This window comes from Camelus dromedarius, chromosome 18 (genome assembly GCF_036321535.1).
Source record: "Camelus dromedarius isolate mCamDro1 chromosome 18, mCamDro1.pat, whole genome shotgun sequence".
Taxonomy (NCBI): Eukaryota; Metazoa; Chordata; class Mammalia; order Artiodactyla; family Camelidae; genus Camelus; species Camelus dromedarius.
The window spans coordinates 2,833,895-2,847,829 of NC_087453.1; the positions used below are offsets into that span (position 1 = coordinate 2,833,895).

Below are 13,935 nucleotides of genomic sequence, written 5' to 3' on the forward strand. Positions count from 1 at the left end.
TATGCTTTAAAGGAGCATCTATTACAATTTGTAGAAAGAGAAACAAACTCTTCTGTGCGCCTCTGATAAGCAGTGATGAAGCCAGTGGAGAGGAAGTCACACTCCGAAACGCGCCTACGCTGCGGTCCCCACAGCTCACGCAGGAGAGTTATTTATTGCCAGACCTTGCACGTGTTGTTTCTTCTGCTGTGTTCTCCTCCCCTCCCCTACACACACCCCCCAGTGGCCCACCTGGATAATTGACACCTCCTCCAGGAAGCCACTTCCAAGGCCCTAACCTCCCAGAATAGACACATGCCCCTCGCCTACGTTCTCCTTAGCCCTGAGGTGGCCTGACAGTTTTGACTGCCTGTTTCACTCTGTTGGCTCCTGGAAAAGAGCCTTTTTTGCAAATAAGGAGGGTGAGCTCTGGACTCAAACCCCACTGTGTTCACTTCCTAGCTGTGTGGCCTTGGGGAAGTTACTCGTTTGTTTTCCCCAAGCCTTCCTCCCTCGTCTACAAAATGAGAGTGATAGCAGAATGTGAGAATTAAATAATGTAGGCAAGTGTTTAACAGAAGCCTGGCACTTAATCAGTGCTCAGTAAATATTTGTTGACTACATGAGTGGATGTAGTCTGTGTACAGACTGAACTTAAACAATAATCCACAACTGTTTAAGAGCCACTGAAAATCTTACTTAAAATGCAGGTTTCCAGACCAGAGCCAGACCTCCTAAGTCAGATCTAGAACCTGGATGTGTGCAAGTGTTCAGTGTGATTGTTCTGGAACCAGCCTGTTGCCTTCACTGGGACAGTGCTCAGCGGCTGAATGACCACAGAGAATCTGTAGAAGTTTCCCCAGATGCCAAGTCCCCAGGTCCAGTCGCACTTTCCCATTACCCTCACACCTTATGCACCACTGCTTAAACTTACAGTGAAGTTCTCTCTGAAGCCATGGCAACAGGGGGTGGAAGTTAGCATTTAGAGACTGTTCCCTGGGAATGTAGTGTCCAAATAATGGTTAATCTGTTTAGGATGCTAAAAAGCCATCTTTGTTCGTACTGTTGATAATGACGGTGATGATTATGGTGGTGATGATGATGGTGGTGATGGTGATGATTATGATGGTGATAATAATGCTGCTGATGGTGATATCAATGATCTTCTGAAAACCTGTAAGAGAAGAATTAATGCTTTCCTCACTTTACAGACCAAGCAACAGAGGCTCAAATTGTTGAATAAACGTTATCAGGATCACATAGGAGGTGAAGGACGGAGCTGATGCCCAGCCCTGGCTTTCTCGCAAACCACGGCAGATGCTCTAAACACCCACATTATGTCTTAAATACACCGTGTTTTGATCCTCTGTGGGACACCAGGGTTGTTGGAAGCATGATGCAATGTTAGGGCTACGTTGACATTCCCCATAATTCCACCATCTAAATCAGAGCCTCAGGTTTAGCTTCTGACTAACAAACACAAGAGTAGAAATCCATCTCCTGGTGGTGGAGAGACAGTGCGCTTTCGATACCCATGTTGAAATCCTCTCCACCTCCCAGCCTCCCTTGGACAGAGATTGTGGCCATGGGACCAGTTCTGGACAACAGAATTTAAGAGCCACTGGGATTGTGCCACAGCAAGCTTGGAGGTCCAGATTGTACAGTTGCTGGCCTTTGCCTGCATGAGAAATAAACCTTTGCTGGATTAAGGGGATTTGTGGATTTATCTGTTAAAGCTGCTTACGTGAACTTCCCTGACTAACATAGAGATTAATTTCAGGGTTAATTTCTCACTCCAACTTCCCCCATTCATTGCAAGGCTCAGGTGGCATTTTAATCATTATAGTTATTGAATTGTACTACTGTTACAATTTTTTTTATTATTATTCTTAGCCTGTTTGGCTTTTGAGGAACAACTCAGTGTTTGTTCCATATTAAAACCTGACTCACAGAATGAGTCAAGTCTCACACTCAGTGTCACCACTGCTGTTAAAGCTAAGAGAAGCTGACAGCTGCCCCTTGGGGTCTTGATTTACAAATCACATGATGGATTAAATCAATATGCTTCCAAAGTAGGAGGATGAAAACTTCAAAAAACAAATCCAGAAAGTGGAAATACAAAGATGGTTCTTGCCCACCGGCCCCAGGACAGACAGCCAGAGAAGCACGGAGCAAGGGCAGGAGCGATGCAGCCCTCTCACCTGGCCCCTTCCTGCTCTCCCTCAGCCTTCCTTCCACCGAACCTTCCACACCTCATAAGGCTGCTCAAAAAGTGCAACAGAAGAATATCAACTGCTGTGAAATTACAAACAGAATTTCATGAATATTACCCTCCTTTCATCTGATGAACCTGGGGAAGTTTTTACAAATAATTTATTAAATTCAATTAACTCTCAAGTATCAAATCTGGGATGCCTGAATCCATAATTGAATCTTTCAAGGAGGAGAAATCTATTACGTGCACAAATACAGAGGCTCAAATCTTGATGGCAATAAAGAACTTTCTTGAAAGGAAGTGTCTGGGTCAACACCCGGTGTTTCCATTTCCGAGGTTATGCTAGTCTTGGTTTCATCATTTCCTCATAAAATTCTGCCACAGCCCCTGTCCAGCTGTGGCCCATCTCATCACCGCAGTCCCTTTAAGCCACCCAAAGCAGGGGGAGCAGCCCACAAGGAAGGGTCTATGGGAAAGTTTGACTCCCAGTTAAAAATTTGAAGCAAGTCATTTCATTAAAGGGAATTTTTTTACTCAGGCTGGTTTCTAAAAACCTGAATCAAGCACAAAGTTAAGTTTGTTGGTTCAAGTAATTGTCCAAGGTGACCTGCGTCACCACAAGTTGGTGCGGGACCTAAACGGGGTTATGAGGAGCCAGCCTCTGCCCTTCCCTCACCTCAGCCCCTCCACGCTGCCTACACATGGTGCCCCCGCCCTACAGCCCTGCAGCTTCCCCTTGTGTTTGCAAAGTGGCTGCAACTGTCCCGGCGCACTTAACACCCACTCAGGCTCCAGCGCTGCCCAAAGACTTGAGTAGAACTCCTGGGCCTGGCCCTCACTGGCTTCGACGGGGTGCCATGCTCACCTCTGAGCCAGTTATGGTGGCCGAGGGGCTGGGCTGCGCTGACCAGCTTAGGTCATTCATGCCCCACCCCTAGAGCCCACGTGAGCAGGGGATGAAGAGACGGGGAGCTGCCCAAAGGAATTCCCAAATGTGTTTTCCCAGAAGAAGGGGGAAGACAGACAGACAGACAAATACCTACAATACCAACAGACCAAAGTTCCTCTGCCACAGGGGGTTCTGGGTCCCAGTGATGTCCCTGAAATGCTGAGTCTCTAGGGACTCAGGCAGGAAAACCACCCATCAAAGTAAACCCTCAATTTCACAAGCAGATGCTGATGGCCAGACTGGGGGAGCCCCCAGGAAGGAGGGGGCAGAGCCCCACACAGCCGTGAGGTGGACCCCTTTTCAGGCCACATGTCCCATGGAGGTCCTGAGCCCAACTCTGGGCTCTGCAGGCGCTGAATATTCCACACAGACTTCCTGCTAAACGTAGTGTTTAGCACTATGAGTTCATTTTGCTGGGGTGAAGGCATTGGACGTATTTGTCCCGCCTACTCCAGGTTCATTTTGGTCAGGGGCAAGCAATGCCTGTTTAATTACCTTTATTCTGTTTTCAGTCCCTGTGAGCAGTGGCTTAAGAGTGCTTTGATGACTGGACAGTGTCAACCCAGGGTAAGTGGTGGGACGGCGGGAGCCCTGGCCCAGGGTTAGTCCCCTCCTCACACAGTTTATTCCACTGCTTTATAGTATGTCTCTCAGCCTATCTGAGAGAGGAGGTTCTTTCAAAACAGAGGTCACTCGCTTCTTGCCAGCTGAACAATGTGAACGCCTAGGTCTACGGCAGGGTTTGTAACCTCGGCGCTACTGGCCCCCTGGGCTGGGTCGTTCCCTGTTGTGGGACCAGCCTGTGCACCGTGGATGACGGCAGCATCCCTGGCCTCCCGCCACTCTGTGCCCGGAGCACCCCCCGCCCCGGCTGCAACAACCAGAATGTCCCCAGACATCACCCAGTGTCCCTGGGGGCAGAATCGCCCTGGTTGGAACCACTGGCCTATGGAATGAGCCTTTAAACTACAGCCTCCTTGAGTTCTCAGTGGCTGCTGATCTCAGCTCCATTAAAGTGGGCTTCTCCCCTGCAGGGACTGGAAAATATATAGCGAATTTGCCCTGTCGGAGGCGGTTTGTTTGGACTGTGTGAACAAGAGTAACAACAAAATCATTCTCCCTTTTTCTCCCTCCAGTAGTAAATGATGTAAATGACTCATTAAAATGGAGACCGCAGTTCCTGGAGACCAGGGAACAGTGGACCTCGGGGACATCGTTCCTAAAACCTGGGAACTGCTCGCCGACCTTCCCTGGTGAAGGCCTCCTTCATGAATTCAGATATGTATGGATTTTCTCAACTGCCTGACTTAGCATCCTGGAGAGATGACTCTCGGCTAGAACAAACATCCTGGTAACACCACCTTCCCAGGTATGTGAACTCACTCAGCCACAGAATCCCAGGGGCCTGGTTTTAATGTCGCAAGGCAACAGCTAAAGAATAAAATCAATTGTTTTTAAATAGACATATTGGGAATGCAGGATGCCAACTGAGCACAGCCAGCTCACCTGGCCCGGCTGCCCAGTGATGCCCACGGGCTTGAACGTTTTATGGTTCTAGGTCCCGTCTTCGACCCCGTCTCCCCACCCTCACCCCTACTCCCACAGTGTTCCTGTTCAGGCTGATCCCTCACCTGCTTACCCAGCAGCTTCCAAAAATCAAATCCAAGCTTGAAAGGATACTGTGTGGCCAGAGAAAAGGCTGTTTAAATGGATCTGCCGTTGGGTAGTGACAGCCATTTTGGAAAAGGATTTGAAAAAACTGTATTAAGCCATCATGCAGCCTGGGGAAGGGCACGCACAAATGTTTGTTTGAACATAACGGGAAAAAAATCTGATCAAGGAATAAAATTAACTAAACAAGGTAATTACTCTGACGCATAACAGACATTTTTGCTCTGTGCATGTTTTTTCTATTTATTGGGGATTTTTTGGTTATATAACTTGAGTTAATTAGTACTAAGTTTGGCTGAGAATGACAGAACACAAACCCCCAATAAATAGAGACAAGCGTATGTTTCTGTCTTGTAAAAGTGTAGTGATCCAGGCTCTCACGGCCTCCGGGGCGCGGGATGAGGCTCCTTCTGGGGCACTGTCCGCGTGGGAAGCCTCCATTCCCAAGTGTCCCCACTAGCCCCCCTCTGCAGCCACGACCCAGCCTGCAGGGAGAGGGAGGGGCTGGAAAGAGGCGCCCCTGCTCCCCTTAAGGAGCATATGCTTCCGCTCCGCAGCGTGGGTCCCGCTGGCGGACGGGCTCCCCTGGTCACAGCCAGTTCCAGGTGGGCCGGGAAGTGTCATTTTTGCCTGGGGAGGACCTGGTCTTTCCTTGTCGGCCTCCACGCTCGGCTGAAGCCTCCTGTCTCTCAGCACAACGGCGCCCGCCCGCCTTGAGCTGCCTGAAGCCACCGGCCCTGGCGGGAAGGTAACACCCTGCAAAGGACTTTGGCCACAAGGCTCACGGATTGGCAGGACGAGGCACTGGTTCTACTTTCCACTAAGTGCCCTGCTTTTCACAAAATCTTTCCAACGACTGATGTCATCTGAGAGATGCAGCGGCTGCTTCTCTCAGCCCCGCAAGGCTCCACATCACCCAGCTCCCGGTCAGCGTAGATGGCAGGCTGCGGGCAGACGGCCTTTCCTCCGTTCCGCCCCAGTCCTGGCCAGCAGGAGCCTGTCCCTCTCTCCTGTGGGACTTTGCTAAAGGCAGCGACAAGTAGCTCATGCATCTCTACATTACAGGTTTCTCCTCCCACTTCCTCCCTCAATCCTTGTTCAGAACAAGGGCTGCATCTCGAAACACAACAGAGGACAGCTGTTAGCAGATGCTTTGTTTCTGCACGATGCGGGTCGCCCGTCCTCCAGCCCACACCATCCCTGCCCCATGACTGCATCATAGATAAGCCAGTGCCCCAAGTTCCATTTCTGCTACCTGCAGCCCGCTCCTCTGGGTCCTTATTTTGTATCAGTTAAGAGTAGTTTTGGCCGTGAATGACAGAAAATCCAAAATTGCAGTGGCTTGAATGAGACATACTTAATTCAGTTTGAGCCAAGAGTAAGGTGGTCCAGGACTGGGTCCAGGCAGGTTCCCTGGTGCCAGAAACCTCCACCCCTTCTATCCTGCTGGTGCACCACGTGTCAGCTCCAATGGCAACGTCCAGGATGGCTGCCCCCATGCCGGCCATCATATTCTCATTCCAGCCAGTAGAAAGAGGAGAGAGGGAAGACGTATGTCTGTGTCTCCACCCTCCCAGGACATATCCAGGAAGCTGCCTTCCACTGGCCGGAACTTAGTTGCACGGCCATACCTGGCTGCAAGGGAGGATGGGAAATGTCACTGCCATTCTGGATGGCCCCAAATTCAGGGTTCTTTTTATTAAGGAAGGACACATGACAGATATTGAGGCAATTAGCCATCACTGCAGCCCTGTACTCATGTTACATTCCAGGACAAGGGTCCTTGTGCTGGGAGAAGTGAGAGGACCGGTCTCCCCTGAGTTTACAGCTCCAGTGTTCTCTCTCCTCCTCCTCCTTGCTGATGGAAGGTTGGTTTGGCCTCTGGCACACGCACTTCGGAGAAGGCAAAGGTGACACAAGGTTTGCAGTCTTTGCCCGGTGTCATCTTTGAGGGCAATGTTGCTATGCCTGCTCCACAGGGACGTAAAATGCGGTTTCCTGGCTTAGTGTTTCACGTGGGAAACTTCTAGCAACCAAGATGGCGTCTGTGCTCAGTAAATCATAACAGTAAGCAAAACAAACTCCTCTGATGAAAAACTCCATAAAGCCAATGAGACTGTGAATGCAAATGGAAAAACCAAAACTGATGAAATGCAAAATAAATATTTAACTTATGAGACTGCAGCTATCTTCGCATTGCTAAGTAATTTGGAGGCTAATGTTCTTAATAAAATCACATTTTCTAGGGAAAGTATTTACTATTTCTGTTTTATTGCCTTCTTCGTTGCCATTAATAAGACTTGGTTTAGTTCCCGCGTATACATAAATTCCCCTGGAGGCTAACATTTTTCCCCAGACCTCCCGGTGCTGATGTTTCTAATGGAAACCTATTTAAGCATGTAGACAGACTTGAGAATGAACCCGTAGGGAGAACCAGCCGACATCCATGCATGTCCCCTGCAGACATCAGTTGGGGCAGGTGACAATACATAGAGTGGCATCTAAAGGGAAAGGCCAAAGTGTCATATGCCAGGCATGCGTCACCAACGTGCCAACAGGGCGAGTGTCTGCATTGGCCACTACACCGCCCAGGCCCGAGACCTCTGAAGACATATACAGAGACTTCAAAATACACAAAGGAAACAGCAAAATCAAAATTAATAGATGTCAAATTAAATATCTACAACATATAATAACATTTTGTTCTTGCTAATTGTTCGATTTGGCACTCATGAATCTTTCATGAGTACTTTATTACTTTTGAAAACAGTTGGAGAGAGCCTCCTAATGCAAGAATTCACAAAAACAGCTGCCAAGATTTCATGACCAGCAGTAGATGAACTGGGTTACCCGTAGCCAAAACAAACTTCTCTAAGACCTTTCAAAACTGGATGGCAATGTATTTGTTCTTAACACAGGGGGTGGACACCCACCATGGGATAACCCATCCTGGTACATTTGATGCACTGTGGAGTTTCCAAAAATAATGCCTTAAACCAAGGGGTCGACATACTTTACTCTTTTTTATCTTTAAAAGGCCTGGAAGTAAATGTGTTGGACTTTGTGAGCCATACGTCTCCATCGCGACTGCGCAGCTCTGCTATGACAGCACAAAGCGGTCGTGGACGGCCCTTAAGCACTATGTGACCACGGCTGTGTGCCAATAAAACTTTATTTACAAAAAAAGAAGGTAGGCCAGATCTGCTCCACAGCCATAGTTTTCTGTCCTTTGCCTCAGATCCAAGAAGGTCTAATGACCACCTACTGATCCTTGCCAACCACTCAGACTCAAAAAGGATACTTTTCTGAAAAATTACTGTTGGCCTGAGTTACCCAGAAAATGTGCTAGGCTCTCCTTGGAGCCATTCCAGCATCAGCACAGTAGCTCTGCACGTCAGGGAGCCAGCTTCAGACCTTCCGGTGCTTCGGGGCTGGTTTTCCCTTTTCCGTTACACGAAGCACTAGGTGATGAGTGAAGTAACTGCGTACAAAAAACTCTTGAGATCTCTTTAAAGTGAATATTTGCACAGCTTCTTTAGAAAGAAAGGGGAAGTTTTTACCCTGAGTCGGCTAAAACTTAGGTTTAATATAACATTTCACTGATTCAACACCAACGTGTTTCTCCTGACTTATCCCTAGGCTTCAAGAGGACACTCTCAAAAGACTATGCTCATTAATTATACAAATTTGTTAGCATTTACCATAGACTTTCAGATATCCAGTGTATACATAAAATGTCCTGCTAGCATTTCAAGGTTTGCTTACCAGTCTCTTACCGATTACTCAGAGAAGCAAACCATGTGTATATAGGGCACACGTCCTGGTAGTTACATATATTTTTTAGAGTTTTAAAGGGAACATCCCCTCCCCAACAACTTACACTAGCAGTAAGTGGACAAGTAAAAATCAATTAAAGCTTATGGTTTTGTGTAAAGATAAAAAAAAATCAGAATTTATTCATTCAAAGGCTCCTAAATTATTTTACTTGCATAATACATGCAAGTTAATTTACGTCAATTTGTTTTTTAAGTATGTACTGCTGATAAAGTTTTAAGCACAATCATTTCTCATGATAACATATTTTATCTAGTTACCTACTCAAAGTGCAAAGGGAGGAGATAGTGTTTAATAACTAACAATACCGATCACAGATGTTCTAGCAAACATTGCCGCATTTACTTTTCACTTAAATGGAAGCAAGATCATGAAATGAAAATGAAAATAATCACTTAACCAAATCTGTTTTCCCCAGTATTACCTGTTGTTCCCAGATCGCTGGGGTAATGTGTGGATTCATTTACCCTCAGAGTTGGGCCACTGGTGGAAGCAAGGAATTACACAATTCAAGTTTCTCTAGAAAATCTGACAAATCAAATTTTTAAAAAGCATAACCTGCTGTTTTGCTTTGGTTCAAGATGTGTGGTCTGAGAATGTCGAAGCAGTTAATCCAGACTCAGTTTTAACCTCATTCTAAGACTAGAAGGTAATTTAAAAACAAAAAAGGGAAAGAAAGGAAAAAGTGTTCTAGAATGGTGATTTCCCTTTAACAAATTATTCCAATTCATCAAAATATGCTTTTTTTTAAGGAAAGAATGGCCGTCTCAGAATATATTTCTTCCAGTGGCGCAGCCTTTGGCCCCAGAGAGTCCAGCAAGTCAAGCAGCAGATTGTGTTCTGAGAAGGCGAGGGAGCTGAGGCTCTCGGCTGGCTCGCACTCGCCCTCCTCCGTGTAGACGCGAGGCCGGCAGCCAGGGTCATCCTCCCAGACGTCCGCGCCGCAGAGCTGCCGGATGGAGGCCGGGCAGAGAAGGTAAGTGCCAGGCTCCCCCCACACCAGTCCTACCCGCCCCCCCCCAACGCCCATCCTCTCCAGGCTCTGTGTGCGGGGCACACGCCTCGGTGCAGTGCAGGCAGGCCCCGGCCCCCGCTGTCACAGAAGTGTCCTCAGACTCAGAAACGGCAGCCAGGTGAGGGGAAAGACACCTTCACACTTGGCAGCTGGTTTCCGTGAGGGAACTGTGACAGGGATGGAGGCACCGTCCTGGGTGGCACGACAGGACCCCTGGGGAAGACTGCCCACCCACCTGTTCAGGGACTCGTTACTCAGGGCTGAACCCTTGCCACCTGGGTGCTGGCCCCGCCCCTCCTGGCCCTTGCCCCGCCCCTCCTGGCCCTTGCACCTGCTGTCCCCTTCTTAAATGACCATCCCCACCTGCCGACCTCCACTCAGCAAACTCCACCTCATCCTTCAGGGCCCAAGCCATCTCCCTGTGAAGCCCTTCTGGCTTCTTCTGGTCTGAGTGATTCAATACATGTTTGCTGGGTGGTGGGTGGATGCATGGGGGTAGAGGGCTTTCACCTGTGTGCCTGCAGACACCTCTAGAAGAGTGCTGAGGGAAGCCTGAGCCAGAGGCCTAGGCGGGAGTGGGTTTACAGGACTCTTCCAACCCATCTCTGGATAATGACAGCTTTTGAGGGAATGAACTTGTCTAGGACATGATGACATTCACAGCCAATGACTCAGAGCCCCAGGGGGAGAGACAGGGGAGGGCCTGGAAAGAGGAAGCTGAGAAGCCACAAAGACCACCCCTGTCTGTCCCCAGGCTCTCAGCCACACCCTCCCCTTGACTCTGGCAGCCAGCTGTCCCTCACTTACTCTGTCTCGCAGGACCTTCCCCGCACTGCCCAGTCTCTCCATTTAGCAGGGACACCATCTCCTGGCCCTGTGTCTATTGGTGCTCAGACTCGGTGCCCACAGGTAAACGTGGGACCTCTCATCCATACATCTGCCCATGGCCTGGTCCACTCATTCAGGACTGTGGTCACCATGTGGCCAACACCATGGGGCTGGGGAGGAAGGAAGTTCTCCCAGCTGTCAGAGGAATCCAAGAGCTCTGGCCAGAGTGGTAGCAGTCGAGTCACATCCCTTCAGTGCCACCAAGTAGGTAATTAATGAGGGACCTGGTAAGCACAGCGCAGACCAGAATCCGCAGAGGGATCTGTGCTCAGAACTCCCGAGGCCGTTGACAGAGCCGAGGTGGCTGCACCCTGACTCAGCAGTTTTATGAGGCCTCCATTAGATCAATTATTCATCACAGACCCCGACCAAGTTAACAGGCTCACGAGCGAAAGAAACAAGCCTTCTAATCTGCTTTTCCCTCCTCTCACGCCGCCCGGTGCAGAGCTCCGAGCACGCACTCAGAAACCCTCCCTGCCTGCCTGGGGGCCAGGGAGCGTGGTCCTCAGCTGGAAAGCAGCCTCCTCCAGCCCAGCCGGGCAGGGACCTGGTCCCCAACCACACGGGCCACTCAGCACAGGTGTGCGTGCGGGCAGGTGCACAGTGAATGCAGGTAAGTCAGACGCTACATGAGAACAGCCATGCACTAGATTCATGCAGCTCCTCCACCGTCATGCCCAGTCACCCCTGATAGGCAGTCTGGCTGCTCCAGGGCTCCTCTGCAGACAGGAAGCTGCTGCCCAGCGAGGAGAAGGGACTCCCCTGGCGTTGCTCAGAGGCCAGGTGGGCAGATTCCCAGCTGCATCAGGGGAGTCAGGGCCACGCAGGGTGAGGCAAGCGAGGCTCCGGGGCCCAAATGTTCCTCCCCTCAGGCTCACACAGGTGGGGGACAGCAGCCCAGGTGGGAGGAACAGGAGTCGCGGGCGCGGAAGGTGAGAGAGAGACCTCACCCAGCCTGCACCCGGGCCTCTCAGGATGAGGAGCAGAGGGGCCACGAGGAGGAGGAAGGACCGGCAAAGGCTGAGAGCCTGGAGGAAGCCCAGACCTGCAGGCGGAGGACAGCACAGGGAGAGACCAGACAGGAGGGGAGGCCCCCCCCGGGACCTTGGACCTCAGGGCTGCAGACTTTATCTCAAGTGCAAAGGCAAGACATCGGGCAAGTCTGAACGGGAGAGATGCGATAGGATTTGTTTCTGAAACGCTGGTCGCTTTTACGGCTGAAGTGACTTCTGATCATCCCTGGGCTTAAGGGTACTTACTGTATTCCAGAAGACGTATGCAAAAACAAAGTAAAGTCTGGATAATTTTACATGGACCTGAGGATGCACACACCCACCCACACACTCACACGTATGCACAGAAATGTGTATGCATACTTCCACACACCTGTCTGCACACATAGCTCTCTGTATACATCAGTGCACACCACACCATTGTGAACTGAACTAAATGCTCTTAGCCAAAGAGAGAGCAAGGTGTGACCGCTACAAACACCCTAGGGACCTGCTGCCCAGAGATGTGTGCCCTCAGCTGGCCCTGTGGGCCTCTCAGCCGAAGGTTCTGGAGATGCAGGCCCTCTGACAATGTGCTCACTGGTCAGACACGGCAGGCCTTCCCCGGGCTGGTGGAAGATACTGCGCCAGTCCCCAGGGAAACGCAGGGTGGACTCTGTCCCAAGCCAGCTTTAGGTCCTGCTGCTCACTGCATTTGGCTGCATTGGCTGTGTGTGTCTCTGTCGTGGCTGTGACGGCCTCTCTGCCCTGAGACGCTGGCTTCAGGTGTGTCTCCAGGACCTGTGCCTCATCCTCAAAGATGCTTCAGCAAGAGGATTTGAATTTCCCTTTAATTATGTGAGTTGTTAAGTATTTAATGTTATAATATAGTGGAAGAGGTTTACCTCTTGTTCATTGAGTCCCCCCAACATGTTAGTGAAAGCAAAAATTTTATAATTTGCTTTTATGACACATGAATGAAGGTTTTGGTCGCTTGTTTGCTGAATCAAAGAGAAACTGATATGATAAATTGAGCTGCCTGAAAATGTAACACTTGAAACTGCTTAGTGGCCTAAATTGAGATTTTCTTGATACTTTAATAACCAATTATAACAACACGATATAATGAGTCAGGCACTAAGATAATGTAACTTTGCAAGCTTCGTCTGCAGCATCCAACTTCTACTTTTTGCTTGTTTTCAACAGCACCACTATTTGTGTGGGTTGTTTTGGTAGTGGACACATGTTAGTGAGCATCAGTGCGCTCAAAACCGGTGCCAATGAAAAGCTGCTACTCTTGTCTGTTCTCTTATAATGGATTTCTTTGTAGGATCTCTTTTGTAAAGAAGGATTCTGCTGCTGGAAAGGTTTAGGGAAAAAATGGACTGGATGGCTTCCACGCCCCTTAGCTAAAATCTTCTATAAATCTGTAAAGAATCGTAGCAGAAGAGGACTCAGGCCTTCGCCAAGCTCCTGGCTTTTCAGCCGCAAAGGAAACTTGCCAAGAAACGTATGCTTTCAAGTCTAGATGTTTGCACTTCAATAACTTCTCATCTGTTTTCCACATTCACTTCTTTTAGCTTATTTGGACGTTGGTTGGGTGTATTTTTGCCACCTCCTCCCTTCCCAGGTCCCCATTTTCAGGGCTTCCCACAGCTACAAGGACAGAAAGGTCGCTCTTCGTGGTGACACCCTCACCTGTACTTACAGGAGTGGAGTACTTGTTCTTCACGCCTCTTGGCTCAAAAAGCACGCCACAACCCTTGAATTTAGAGAATGGGGAATGAATTAATCAAAGCGAAAAGAATGAAGTATTGATTGGTTTCACGTAAATTACCCAAGGATGCAAACACGTAGCTAGAAATTCTTGCGGTCGTACCGCTTTTTGCACTGAAGGTGTAATAGTTCTAATGACAGCACAGGTGTGCTTCAGAGTTGCTTTGTGGGGATGGAGCATGTGGATGTGAGATTTTCAAGCCCCGTCCTGAGCCCTGGGAGTCAGGGCTCAATTTGGCAGGAGGGATGTAAGACTCACTTTGGGCCACAAGCGTGGCCTCAATGTTTGTGAGTGAGGCACACCCCACCCTGTGACCCAGGACTGTCTACATAATTTTCGGGACCCAGTGCAAAATGAAAATGTGAGCCCCTTATCCAAATAGTAAGAATTTCAAGATGGCAACAGTAGAGCATCAACCAAGCACAGGCCCTTCCAAGTGGGGCCGTGGGGCCCTCCAGCTCCCGTGTCCGTGCAGCTGGCCTGACCAAGACCAGAGGGACGCGCTGTCAGGCACAGGCCCTCTCAAGGATTCATGGCATCATGTTTGTGCAAAGAGGAAGAGCACATTTTTATCCAACACAGCCTCAGAAAAGATAATGAAATCATAAAGATCTT

The 13,935-nt window shown here is 49.2% G+C and overlaps 1 protein-coding gene across 1 annotated transcript in view; it reads right to left on the reverse strand.

Annotated features, from left to right (window-relative positions):
* Positions 1-9,378: 9,378 nt before the first annotated feature.
* CDH26 (cadherin 26) overlaps positions 9,379-13,935 on the reverse strand; it is a 32,484-nt gene continuing 27,927 nt past the window's right edge. Inside the window, exons 15-17 of the mRNA XM_064475975.1 lie at positions 13,242-13,305; positions 11,502-11,596; positions 9,379-9,597 (exon numbers count right to left, since the gene is read on the reverse strand). Coding sequence (XP_064332045.1) covers positions 9,379-9,597; positions 11,502-11,596; positions 13,242-13,305 — 378 coding nt within the window. The remainder of the gene's footprint in view (positions 9,598-11,501; positions 11,597-13,241; positions 13,306-13,935) is intronic.